At 46.1% G+C, this 14507-nt stretch overlaps 1 protein-coding gene across 6 annotated transcripts in view; it reads right to left on the bottom strand.

Moving 5' to 3' along the window:
• Positions 1–14507, bottom strand: part of LOC125463472 (zinc finger protein 271-like) — a 73631-nt gene that overhangs the window by 36346 nt on the left and 22778 nt on the right. For 4 of the 6 annotated variants that reach the window (XM_059653554.1, XM_059653556.1, XM_048554745.2 and 1 more), the window contains one exon: positions 8741–9799. The exons of the other annotated variants lie outside the window; for them this stretch is intronic. In XM_059653554.1, the coding sequence (XP_059509537.1) occupies positions 8828–9691 (864 nt within the window). In that variant the 5' untranslated portion in view covers positions 9692–9799 and the 3' untranslated portion in view covers positions 8741–8827. Of the gene's footprint in view, positions 1–8740; positions 9800–14507 lie in introns of those variants that run through there. 6 annotated transcript variants of the gene reach the window in all.

Here is a 14507-nt window from a genome sequence, read left to right as displayed (position 1 = left end):
TGTTTGCCTTTACACACCCATGCTTTTTGGTCAAGTCCCACAGTGGGACACTCTCTGAACGCTGTTACTCAAAAGTTGTACTTGTTGTGTCTATTTAACTTTAATCACCCAAGAGGTCTCCAGCCTCAAGTGGCTCATGACCGTGCAATTAATTCAGTGTTCTTTTTTCATAGAATCCCTTCACAGTGGGAACAGGCCCTTCAGCCCAGCCAGTCCACACTGAACCTCAAAGCATCCCACCCTGACCCACCCTGCTATAACCCACCGAATCTACACATCCCTGAACACTAAGAGCAATTTAGTGTGGCCAATCCACCTAAGATGCACATCTTTGGACTGTGGGAGGAAACCAGAGCACCCAGAGGAAACCCACGCAGACAAGGGGAGAATGTGCAAACTCCACACAGACAGTTGCCTGAGGATGGAATTGAGCCCAGGTCCCTGGCACTGTGAGGCAGCAGTTCTAACCACTGAGCCACCATGCCACCCCAAAATTAAGTTTGGTCACCTACTAAGCCGCTGCCCAAGATTCTTTGGTACCGAGAGAAATTTCGACTTTAAAGGTTGGAGTACCAGACTGTTAGGGGACATTGAGTGAGCCAGGGTAATAGGTCACCGTGAATGATCACGTAGCCTTTGCCCATTTGGTGGTCCACGCTTCTTGAACCCTGTTCTTGGCTGTCCATGAGTGGTTCTTTACGGGCTGGTCTCTGTTGTAATTTAGTGGATTCGGCAGGTATTTCACACAGGAAGATCTCACAATGCAGCATTTTGAACATTCAGTTTCAGATTGTGACTTTGTTCATATCTGCCCAGCCCCCTCCAACTCTTTTTCTGACTCCATCTCTCAATGCAGCTTCCTGCAGCTGCAAACAACCTGCCTCTCACTCTGCTTCTGCCGTGCCCCTCAAGCTCTTTCCCTCTCGTGACATTGCTTTCTCTTGGTCTCACTCTTTTTCCCTATGGGTGGGTCAAGTAAGTGACATTGGCAATCCGTAAGATCCACATGCAGTGGGGTGTTCACAAAGCAACACTCCCTTCAGCCTACCCAGAAAAGGGCTGAAGTTGCTTAAAAACTAAAGTTTGAGACATCAGTTGGAGATCTTTCGGAGAACTTAGCAGAAAGTGAATTAATTTTTGATGCGTTGACCGTGTTGTAAGGTGGGAAAAAATTTGCAAGATCCAACTGTCACTGGTGTAAATGGAGACAGACTTTCTTTGTCCATATGTATCTTTACTCTCCCTCTCTCTGACTGAACATTGATTGAAATACACCTTGGAATGTCTCAGATCCTCTCTCTCTCTTTTTCTTTGTTTCTCTCAGTTTCAAGATAGGAAGGAGACCCTGCGCGCGAGAGAGATAGAGAGAGTGGGGTGGAGGAGACAGAGTTCCGTAATCAGATCTTCAGTAATCTGAACTAAAATACTCTCCCTGGACTTTTCATTTCAAAGTCAAATTCCTGACACAAATGGCGATTCACATTAATGAATTGGGAACTGCACCTTTATCAAGTAAGGCTGTTTAATTGCATGGCCCTCAAGACAATGCATTCAAATCACTGCGTTGCGTGATCCCACAAACAATTTGACAGCAAGGAGATTGTGTTTCACCGATACTACTTAAGGGACCAGTTTTGGTTCCATTACTACTAAAACGGAAAGTCCTGTTGTTTGTCAAATTGAAAACACCTCTCCATTTCTCTTTTCTCTGCCCTTTCGTTCCATAGAAGATAGAACAAGAGATCACAGGAACAGGCCCTTCGTTCCACTATATCTGTGCCAACCACGATGCTATTCTAAATCTCATCCTATCAGCCTGCACAAAGTGCCTAAACCTCTATTCTCTGCCTATTTGTCTTTCAACCTAAATGCCTCTTAAACATTGCTGTCGTATCTGCTTCTACCACTTTCTTAAGCAGCAGTTTCCTTGCACATCGCCTTTACAATTTCCCCCTCTCACCTGAAACCTGTTTCTCCAGATATCTGACATTTCTTTCCCAGGAAAGAGACTCTGACATTCCACCCTATGGCTCTCCTCATTCTATGTACTCCATCTCTGATCTTTTCTCTGTCTCTCTCTGATGTAATCGTACACTGCAATCATTGTAGTATCTATTTTTAACAATATCAATTTTTATAAACCAAGCACTTTTTCTTTGCCAGCAATGCTGCAGGCATTGAGATCCCATAGACGGTCCAGAATGGGCTAAAATCGTATTTTACGGGAAGCAAGAGACTGTTGACTTGTACAGGACCACAAATATTGCAATCTCTCTTCCTTGAAGAAAATGTCTGGTATTCAACAGTGAGAAGACACTGGAGCCCCCGAATCCTGAATCTCTTTCACAGCCTGGAGAGATGCCCCATTCATTCCCCTTTTCTCCTTCATGTTTCCTCTCTCTTTTAGCAATAATGCCCTCATTATTTTGTCTGGATTGTGAATGTATAACATGAATAATTATGGTACCAACACGGACATCTGTGGAACTGCACCAGTTACCAACTGCTATCCTGAAATAGGCCCCTTTTTCCTTACTGTCTGCCTTCTGCCAATTCAGCCAGTCTCTATCTCTACAGAGTAACACAGCACAGAAGCTGGCCCTTCAGTCCAACACATCTATGCTGACCAGATAGCTAGAACTGATCTTGTCCGGTTTTACAGCATTTGGCCCATATCCCTCTTGTGGAAGCAAGGTCATTGGGGTCATTTAAGAGACTGCTGGACATGTATATGGTCACAGAAATTTGAGGGTGCATACATGAGGATCAATGGTCGGCACAACATTGTGGGCTGAAGGGCCTGTTCTGTGCTGTACTGTTCTATGTTCTATATGTACCCCTCCAGATGCAGTTGCACCTGCCTCCACCAGCTACTCAATGCACACCCGTACCATACGTGCACCACCCTCTGCAAGAAAAAGTTTCCCCTCAGGTCCCTTTCAACTCATTTCCCTCTCACATTAAACCTATGCCATGTAGTTTCAGAATCCCCTACCTGTGGAAAAAGATGTTAGCTATTCACCCTATCCATGCCCCTTGTGATTTGAAAAACCTCTAGAAGATCACTGTTCAGCCTCCAATGCTCCAGGAAAAATAGTCCCAGCCTTTTCAGCCATTCCCCATAGCTCAAAACCACCAATCCAAGCAACATTCTTGTAAATCTTTTCTGAACCCTTGCAAGTTTAACAACATATCAGAATTAAATGCAGTATTCTCAAAGTAGCCTCATAATAGCTGCAACATGATGTCCCTAATGCTATATTCATTGTACTGACCACTGAAAGCGAGTGTGCCAAATGCCTTCTCAATTAACAGATGTCAAACAAACTGCCATTCCTAGATGTTACAGTAGAGCGAACAGCCAATGGGGAACTTCAAACCAGCGTCTACAGGAAAACAACACATACGGACCAAATACTGAGCTACAGGAGCAACCATCCCAACACCCACAAACGAAGCTGCATTAGAACATTATTCCAATGAGCCACCACACACTGCAGCACAGAGGAACTACGCAGAGCAGAAGAAAATCACCTATACAGCGTATTCAAAAAGAATGGGTACCCTATGAACACAGTGCGCCGATTCCTCAGCAACAAACCCAAACAAACAGACAAAACGGGCTCAGAAACCATAAGAGAGTTGTGAGAGCATGGAATGCGTTGCCAGCAGCAGTTGTGGAAGCAAGGTCATTGGGGTCATTTAACAGACTGCTGGACATGTATATGGTCACAGAAATTTGAGGGTGCATACATGAGGATCAATGGTCGGCACAACATTGTGGGCTGAAGGGCCTGTTCTGTGCTGTACTGTTCTATGTTCTAACCACTCTCTCCTACATCAAAGACATTTCCAAAATGACTGCCAGACTACTCGGACCTCTTGGCATCAGGGTAGCCCACAAACCCACCAACACACTAAAACAGCAGCTAATGAACTTAAAAGACCCTATACAGACAACAAATAAAACGAACGTCATCTACAAAATACCTTGCAAGAACTGTGACAAACACTACATTGGACAAACTGGCAGAAAGCTAGCCATCAGGATACACGAACATCAACTAGCCACAAAACGACATGACCCACTATCACTCGTATCCCTACACACAGATGTGGAAGGACACCACTTTGATTGGGACAACACATCCATCCTAGGACAAGCCAAACAGAGACACGCACGAGAATTCCTAGAAGCATGGCATTCCAATCGGAACTCCATCAACAAACACGTTGATTTGGAGACAATCTACCATCCCCTGAGAAAAAAGAACAGGAAATGGCATCACCAACCCAAGGAAACCTAACCAGATAAATAGAAAGCGGGACATAACACCAGCGCTTCGTCGGAGGCTCACTGATGATGTTACCTAGAATGGTGACGAAACGTCTGAAAACTAACCTTCCAGCTCAGCGAGCAAACTCACATCCAGATGTCAATCAAATAATATACTTGCCCAATTTAGGAGGTGAAGTCGGAGAATTTTAAATCATTTAACTCACAGTTAGTTACTGTGCATTTTTGTGAATGGAAAAGAATAAATTATGTTTGGTGAGTTTCAGGCACACAGTGCCACGTGTGATTGTGGTGTTCTGCCATTAACAGAACTGGTGTTCAAATTTCTGCATACGACATGTTTAGATAAGGAAGGAAAGCTGATGGTTAAGAACAGCAATGGCTGGAGGGACGTTTGCCCTTCTCTGTCTTTCACACTATCACCATCCGAGGGGTTGGAATTGGGCAAAATCATGAGCAGGTTAGATCGAGTAGATAAAGAGAAACTATTCCAGCTCATAAAAGGAACAACAACAGGGCATTGGTTTAAAGCATTTGATAGATGAAGCAAGGGTGAAATGAAGAACAGCTTTTTCAATTAGTGAGCAGTTAGGGTATGGAACCCATGTGCTAGAAGTAGCTGCACCTCCATGCCAACCTTCACCAACTGTTCCACCATGACACCCATATCTTATTGCACTTCAACTTTTTCTAAACTGTTACCAATCAGATCATTTGCCTTTCTGTTTGTGACCAGAATGGATAACCTCACATTTGTCCACATTATATTGCATTTGCCAAGTATGTGTCCACTCAGCCAGTCTGTCCAAGTCACTCTGCAGCCTCTTAGCATCCTCCTCACACATTCATACAGCTTAGATCCATCCATCTGCAAATTTGGAAATACAGCACTCAAATCCTTCATCCAAATGTTAATGTATATTGTGAACAGCTGAGGTCCCAGCACTGAACCCTGCAGCATTTGCTGAAGTGTGATCCAGTTTCAAATTTCCTGTTTTATCTAGGATGACAATCCTTATTTTAATACTGATGTTATTATTGCCAACATCGGATCCCACAGCTGGAATCTGACACAAAGCTGGGTGGCAGTGTAAAATGTGAGGAAGACGTTATGAGAATACAGGGTGACTTGGACAGGCTAGGTGGGTGGACGGATGCATGGCCGATGCAGTTTAATGTGGATAAATTTGTGGTTATCCACTTTGGTGGCAAGAACAGGAAGGCAGATTACTATCTCACTAGAGTCAAGTTAGGTAAAGGGGAAGTACAATGATATCTTGGTGTTCTTGTACATCAGTCAATGAAAGCAAGCATGCAGGTACACAGCAGGCACTGAAGAAAGCTAATGGCATGCTGGCCTTCATAACAAGAGGAATTGAGTATAGGAGCAAGGAGGTACTTCTGCAGCTGTACAGGGCCCCGGTGAGACTGCACTTGGAGTACTGTGTGCAGTTTTGGTCTCCATATTTGAGGAAGGACATTGTTGCTATTGAGTGAGTGCAGCGTAGATTCACAAGATTAATTCCCAGAATGGCGGGACTATCATATGTTGAAAGATTGGAGCAACTGGGCTCGTATACAGTGATGATGAGAACTGCAGATGCTGGAGAATTCAAGATAATGAAATGTGAGGCTGGATGTACACAGCAGGCCCAGCAGCATCTCAGAAGCACAAAAGCTGACGTTTCGGGCCTAGACCCTTCATCAGAGAGGGGGATGGGGTGAGGGTTCTGGAATAAATAGGGAGAGACGGGGAGGCGGAACGAAGATGGGGAGAAAAGAAACTAGGTGGAGAGGAGAGTAGAGGTAGGGAGGGAATAGGTAAGTCCAGGGAAGACGGACAGGTCAAGGAGGTGGAATGAGGTTAGTAGGTAGGAGATGGAGGTGCGGCTTGGGGTGGGAGGAAGGGATGGGTGAGAGGAAGAACAGGTTAGGGAGGCAGAGACAGGTTGGACTGGTTTTGGGATGCAGTGGGTGGAGGGGAAGAGCTGGGCCGGTTGTGTGGTGCAGTGGGGGGAGGGGACGAACTGGGCTGGTTTTGGGATGCGGTGGGGGAAGGGGAGATTTTGAAGCTGGTGAAGTCCACATTGATACCATTGGGCTGCAGGGTTCCCAAGCGGAATATGAGTTGCTGTTCCTGCAACCTTCGGGTGGCATCATTGTGGCACTGCAGGAGGCCCATGATGGACATGTCATCTAAAGAATGGGAGGGGGAGTGGAAATGGTTTGCGACTGGGAGGTGCAGTTGTTTATTGCAAACTGAGTGTAGGTGTTCTGCAAAGTGGTCCCCAAGCCTCCGCTTGGTTTCCCCAATGTAGAGGAAGCCACACCGGGTACATTGGATGCAGTATACCACATTGGCAGATGTGCAGGTGAACCTCTGCTTAATGTGGAAAGTCATCTTGGGGACTGGGATAGGGGTGAGGGAGGAGGTGTGGGGACAAGTGTAGCATTTCCTGCGGTTGCAGGGGAAGGTGCCGGGTGTGGTGGAGTTGGAGGGCAGTGTGGAGCGAACAAAGGAGTCACGGAGGTCCGTTGAGTGACTCTACATTGGGGAAACCAAGCGGAGGATTGGGGACCGCTTTGTAGAACACCTCCGCTCGGTTCGCAATAAACAACTGCACCTCCCAGTCGCAAACCATTTCCACTCCCCCTCCCATTCTCTAGATGACATGTCCATCATGGGCCTCCTGCAGTGCCACAATGATGTCACCCGAAGGTTGCAGAAACAGCAACTCATATTCCGCTTGGGAACCCTGCAGCCCAATGGTATCAATGTGGACTTCACCAGCTTCAAAATCTCCCCTTCCCCCACCGCATCCCAAAACCAGCCCAGTTCGTCCCCTCCCCACACTGCACCACACAACCAGCCCAGCTCTTCCCCTCCACCCACTGCATCCCAAAACCAGTCCAACCTGTCTCTGCCTCCCTAACCTGTTCTTCCTCTCACCCATCCCTTCCTCCCACCCCAAGCCGCACCCCCATCTACCTACTAACCTCATCCCACCTCCTTGACCTGTCCGTCTTCCCTGGACTGACCTATCCCCTCCCTACCTCCCCACCTATACTCTCTCCACCTATCTTCTTTTCTCTCCATCTTCGGTCCGCCTCCCCCTCTCTCCCTATTTATTCCAGAACCCTCACCCCATCCCCCTCTCTGATGAAGGGTCTAGGCCCGAAACGTCAGCTTTTGTGCTCCTGAGATGCTGCTTGGCCTGCTGTGTTCATCCAGCCTCACATTTCATTATCTTGGGCTCATATACACTTGAGTTTAGAAGGATAAGAGGGGATCTGTTTGAGAAATATAAGATTATTAAGGGATTGGATACTGTGGAGGCAGGAAGCATGTTTCCGCTGATGGCTGAGTCCAGAACCACAGGTCACAGTTTAAAAATAACGGGTAGGCCATTTAGAACAGAATTGAGGAAAAACTTCTTCACCCAGAGAGTGGTGGATATATGGAATGCTCTACTCCAGAAGGCAGCGGAAGCCAAGTCTCTGGATACTTTCAAGAAAGAGATGGATAGAGATCTTACAGATAGTGGAATCAAGGGTTATGGGGATAAGGCAGGAACAGGATACTGATTGTGGATGATCAGCCATGATCATAATGAATGGTGGTGATGGCTCAAAGGGCCGAATGGCCTACTCTTGCATCCATTGTCTATTGTATCTCTGCATCCACAGGAGCACAGACTGACATGAAACATTCATTCAAGAGCTCTCTCACAGCCTGGCAATCGGTTTCAATCCGCTCTTAATTGTACCTTAGGTGGCTTTAGATCATCATTTAGGATGTTAGGCATCATTCATCACTCAATCTACACCAACAGAATGGCACACTTGCTCAGAATTAGCATTGCCACCACACAACACCAGAAACCTAGTTTCGATTCCGCCGAAAGTCTGTCTGGAGCTCACATGTTCTCCGTGTCTACATGGATTTCCTCTGGATGCTCTAGTTTCCTCCTACATTCTAAAGATATGCAGGTAGACTGGCCATTCCAAATTGCCCATTCCGTGCTGGCTTGGTGTGTCAGCTATGAGAAATGCAGTGTTACAGAGAGAGGATGATATCCTTTGGCGGGTTTGTGTAGACTTGATGGGCCTGCGTGGTCTTGATGGGTCAAAGGTACTGTTTCCACTTTGTAGGGATTCTATGACAGGTAAAACTCAGGTAAGGATTCCTCAGTTTCCTCATCAGAGAGTACTGTCAGGACTGAAACCAGCTTTCTCAAAGTTAGATGCTGCTGGGCCTGCTGTGTTCATCCAGCCTCACATTTTATTCTCAAAGTACATTCTGGAGGTCCCACTACCTGAGCCTACAATCTTTAGCAGGGTCAGTGGTGCAGTCAACAGGAATTAGTGTCTGACAGAGCTTATAAAAAGACACACAGTATGTTTAACACCAGCTTGGTTTATTGGAATATTAATATCCATAACCAGAGATTATTAATATTAGCAGAATCAGACCCCAATAGGCACTGTTCATTGCTGGCTGTGATTAGTGGCAAAATGTAACCACTGTCATTACTTGTGAGCTCGCTGGTGTCTGAGCAGGCTAGATGACTGAGTGAATCCCTTCCCACACTTGGAGCAAGTGAATGGCCTTTCCCCAGTGTGAATTCGTTGGTGTTTAGTAAGGTCAGACGATCGCCTGAACCCCATTGTACAATGAGAGCATCTGAATGGTTTCTCATTAGTGTGAACACGTTGATGGGACATCAGTTCCTGGGGACTTTTATAGCACTTCCCACAGTCTGAGCATTTAAAAGGTCTCTCATCACTGTGAACTCGCTGGTGTTTCAGCAGATTGGATGAGTGAGCAAATCTCTTCTGACACATGGCGCAGGTGAACAGTCTCTTACGAGTGCAAGTTTGCAGGTTGCAAGATTGACTGAATTTCTTCCCACACTCAGAGCAGGTGACCATTCTCTCCACAATGTGAACTTGCTGGTATACAGAGAGTCGAGATGAAATCTTGAACCCAGCCTGACAATAAGAGCACCTGAATGGCCCCTCATCAGTGTGAACACGCTGATGGCGTATTAATTCTCCAGAACATTTATAGCATTTTCCACAATCCGGACATTTAAAGGGTCTTTCATCAGTGTGAACTCGCTGGTGTGCCATCAGATGGGATGACTGAGTGAACCCCTTCCCACATTTGAAGCAGGTAAACGGCCTCTCACCAGTGTGAGTGCGTCGATGAATTTCCAGCTCCGATGGGAATCTGAATCCCTCCTCACAATCCCGACATTTCCATGGTTTCTTCCCAGTATGATTCTTATGTTTTGCAAGGTCAGATGGTTGGCTGAATCCACGACCACGCACATAACATGTGTATGGTTTTTCTCCAACATGAACAGTGTTTTCTCTTTCCATGCTCAACATCCAATGAAATTCAGATTAGAATAATTTGAGTGACTCAGTCAGATCCTGTCAAGACTTCTTGTGCACAGTTTCCAACACAAAACTTGCCTTCCCTTCCTGTGAAATTGACTTAAAACAGAAAAGGGAAACAAATCAGAACCCACAATAACACAAATGCAGTCTGGGAAACTGATCTGAATTAATCTGGAAATTTGTGGGGGCTGGCTCTTCGATAAAGTAACCGTGAAAGGAACTGGACTATCTTTAAAAAGTTAAACAGTTCACTGATATCCCTGATCTCTTTAACCATGCATTTAGTTGTTGTAATATTCACATGACTCAGGGTCAAACGTTGTTTTATAACATGCTGTGAAATGACTTGAAATGTTGTATTTCATGAACGGTACACTACATTACAAATTAGCGTTCTTGACCTGGACATACGTCATTGTTCTCTTGTCATCACTTAGGGATAACTTGTAACTTCTCAGCTAACAACATCGTTGCCACCAACATCAACACCTTCAGCACACAGAGTGAAGCAGTTTAAGGAGGATGATAAATACTGAAAATAGACATATTTTATCAAAACTTTTCACCTTGCACTCAACAGTACCAACACTGTATAGATACCCCTGTAAAGGGGAACAATACTTTATGCTGAATGAGACAACAGTACCAATTAGTTGGTAAGTAAGTGAACACTGATAGATCAACAATTCAGAAGTTCTAGAATAATAGATGGTTAACCACCAAACTTTATTTCAATTTAAATCAAGCAGGGGTCAAGACATGGACCTGAGGATTGGACCAGAGAATGGCTAGAACCTGTCACGTTGAATTAAAACAGGCCCAGTTTCGTACATAGATGACAAATTGTGGAGCTGGAGGAACACAGCAGGCCAGGCAGCTTCAGAGGAACAGGAAAGCTGACATTTATGAAGAAGGGTCCCAACCCAAAACGTCAGCTTTCCTGATCCTCTGATGCCGCCTGGCCTGCTGTGTTCCTCCAGCTCCACACTTTGTCATTTGACTCCAGCATCTGCAGTCTGGCTATCCCACAATTTTGTACATGTTCTGTCTGCACATAACAGGATGTGTGCATTGAAAGGTGTGTGTTCCAGCATGCTCAACTGTGAATCACACTAAGTCTGATTGATTATTGTGATGGAACTGTGCCTTTAAGAGAGATGTTGCTTTGTGCTGTGTTTCTCTTACTGTGGCACCCCACTGTGGCAAACCCGGTATCTCCTCCAGACAGGCTGCTGGTAAACAGCTTAGAGTTATCTCTAGGTGTGTTTTTTTTCAAATGAGAGACAAAGGAATCATGACTGGGTTGGGTCAGGGTTCATGTAGAACGAGGAAGATTTTCAGTGAGTTGAAGATTTTTGCAAATAAAATGTGAGGCTGGATGAACACAGCAGGCCAAGCAGCATCTCAGGAGCACAAAAGCTGACGTTTCGGGCCTAGACCCTTCATCAGAGAGGGGGATGGGGTGAGGGTTCTGAAATAAATAGGGAGAGAGGGGGAGGCGGACCGAAGATGGAGAGAAAAGAAGATAGGTGGAGAGAGTATAGGTGGGGAGGTAGGGAGGGGATAGGTCAGTCCAGGGAAGACGGACAGGTCAAGGAGGTGGGATGAGGTTAGTAGGTAGATGGGGGTGCGGCTTGGGGTGGGAGGAAGGGATGGGTGAGAGGAAGAACCGGTTAGGGAGGCAGAGACAGGTTGGACTGGTTTTGGGATGCAGTGGGTGGAGGGGAAGAGCTGGGCTGGTTGTGTGGTGCAGTGGGGGGAGGGGACGAACTGGGCTGGTTTTGGGATGCAGTTGGAGAAGGCGAGATTTTGAAACTGGTGAAGTCCACATTGATACCATTAGGCTGCAGGGTTCCCAGGCGGAATATGAGTTGCTGTTCCTGCAATCTTCGGGTGGCATCATTGTGGCACTGCAGGAGGCCCATGATGGACATGTCATCTAAAGAATGGGAGGGGGAGTGGAAATGGTTTGCGACTGGGAGGTGCAGTTGTTTATTGCGAACTGAGCGGAGGTGTTCTGCAAAGCGGTCTCCAAGGCTCCGCTTGGTTTCCCCAATGTAGAGGTAGCCACACCGGGTACAGTGGATGCAGTATACCACATTGGCAGATGTGCAGGTGAACCTCTGCTTAATGTGGAATGTCATCTTGGGGCCTGGGATAGGGGTGAGGGAGGAGGTGTGGGGGCAAGTGTAGCATTTCCTGCGGTTGCAGGGGAAGGTGCCGGGTGTGGTGGGGTTAGTGTGGCAGTGTTGAGCGAACAAGGGAGTCACGGAGAGAGTGGTCTCCTCTCACCCATCCCTTCCTCCCACCCCAAGCCGCACCCCCATCTACCTACTAACCTCATCCCACCTCCTTGACCTGTCCGTCTTCCCTGGGCTGACCTATCCCCTCCCTACCTCCCCACCTATACTCTCTCCACCTATCTTCTTTTCTCTCCATCTTCGGTCCGCCTCCCCCTCTATCCCTATTTATTCCAGAACCCTCACCCCATCCCCCTCTCTGATGAAGGGTCTAGGCCCGAAACATCAGCTTTTGTGCTCCTGAGATGCTGCTTGGCCTGCTGTATTCATCCAGCCTCACATTTTATTATCTTGGATTCTCCAGCATCTGCAGTTCCTATTATCTCTGAAGATTTTTGCTGACTACTGAGCTAAAAGGTTGACATCAAAGCTGCCAAAGTGAAGTCTGAGATGAGATGCTTCCGGTCAATAATCCAAATTGAAAGCTTGTGAGAACCATAACTACTTTGCTGAATTGCACTTCTGGCAAATAGTCTGTTTATAGCATGCCACATACATTGTAACGGTTGAATATTAGTGATTAAACAATACATTATGTTGCCAATTATTTCAGCCGAGTTAAAGTCCTGCTTTTTTTGTATTTTAACTGTGTTGCAAGGATAAAGTGCATTTTCATTAAAGCTTCGTAGTGGACCAATCAAATCACATCTACCCCATGCTTGCCTTTAAATAAGCATAAAATTTAGGGTCTAGGCTATCTCCTTATAATCAGATTAGATTCCCTACAGTGTGGAAACAGGACCTTTGGCCTAACAAGTCCACACCACCCCTTGGAGCATTCCACCCAGACCCATCCCCCTAAACACTATGGGCAATTTAGCATGGCTGATCCACCTCGCCTGCACATCTTTGGACTGTGGGAGGAAACCGGAGCACCTGGAGGAAACCTACGCAGGCACGGGGAGAATGTGCAAACACCACACAGACAGTTACCCGAGGCTGGAATCGAACCCAGGTCCCTGGTGTGGTGAGGCTGCAGTGCTAACCACTAAGCCATCATGCCACCCCTTTGGGGAGTCTAATTTGATCCACAATACTATCCTAAATTGAAAACAACGAATGCGGGAGATCAAAACGGGTCAGACAGCATCCATGGAGACAGCAAGCTAATGATCAGACTGTAGATTACTCTTCACAAGACCTTAAGTGAAGTATGGAAGGCACAGCATTTATGCTAGAATTTGTTTGGGGGTTAGTGGGTGTAGGGTGTAGGATGTTGGTGGAGAAAAGATCTTGATAATTCAGATAAAATGATGAAGTATGAGAATGGCAGCAAAATGGTTTGTCTCCCTGCCAGATTTGAAAGGACAGACAACCCCACTTGGATAGGGGGAGATGAGATCGATAATGATGACAGAGAGTAACAAGTAATTCTTCACAATTTGGACGTGTTGAACTCAATATCAAGTCCAGAAAGGAGTAAAGTGCCTAGTCTGAAGATGAGATGTTGTTCCTTTAGTTTGCACTGTGATTGACTGGAACCTTGCAGCATGGTGAGAACACACACGTGGGCATGCGATCGGGATGCAGTGTTAAAATGACTGACTACAGGAAGGTCAAGGTCATGCTTGCACACAGACTGCAGGTGTTCTGCAAAATGGTCACCCAGTCTGTGTTTGGTTTCTCCAATGTACAGCAGGGTACATTGGATGCACTGAATACAATACACAAAATTGGTACCAGTGAAATGCTGCTTCACCTGTTTAGGCCCTTGGATGAGCAGGGAAGAGCTGAAGGGGCAGGTATTGCACTTCTGCAGTATATGACATCTACAGCCCTTCCCTCATCTATCGACTTTATCACTTCCTCAAAGAATTCTATCAAGTTGGTAACAGATGACCTTCCCTGCACAAAACAAGCTGCCAATCACTAATTAGCCCATTTTCTTCCAAATGTAAATGTAAATAGATCCTATCCCTCAGTATCTTCTCCAGCAGCTTCCCCACCACTGACATCAGACTCACCAGTCTGTAATTAGCTGGAGTAGCCTTGCTACCCTCCTTAAACAAGGGGACAACATTAGCAATTCTCCAGTCCTCTGGGACCTCACCAATGCTCAAGGATGCTGCAAAGATATCTGTTAAGGCCCCAGCTATTTCCTCACTTGCTTCCCTCAGTAACCTGGGGTCGATCCCATCCAGACCTGGGGACTTGTCCACCCTAATGCCTTTTAAAATACTCAACACTTGCCGCACCCCCCCATGCCAACCTGACCTAAAGTAATCAAATATTTATCCCTAACCTCAACATCCATCATGTCCCTCTCTTTGGTGAATACCGACACAAAGTGGTCATTAAGAATCTCACTCATTTTCTCTGACCCCTCGCAGAACTTCCCTCCTTTGTCCTTGGGTGGGCCAACCCTTTCTCTAGTTACCCTCTTGCTCCTTACATACAAATAAAAAGCTTTGGGATTTTCCTTAACCCTGTTTGCTAAAGATATTTCATGACTCCTTTTGGCCCTCTTAATTCCTCATTTCAGATTCGTCCTACTTTGCCGATAT

The sequence above is a fragment of the Stegostoma tigrinum genome, chromosome 22, assembly GCF_030684315.1.
Source record: "Stegostoma tigrinum isolate sSteTig4 chromosome 22, sSteTig4.hap1, whole genome shotgun sequence".
In the NCBI taxonomy this organism is placed as follows: domain Eukaryota; kingdom Metazoa; phylum Chordata; class Chondrichthyes; order Orectolobiformes; family Stegostomatidae; genus Stegostoma; species Stegostoma tigrinum.
The sequence above is the reverse complement of the archived record's forward strand: the minus strand, read 5'-3'. Positions and strand labels throughout refer to the sequence as shown.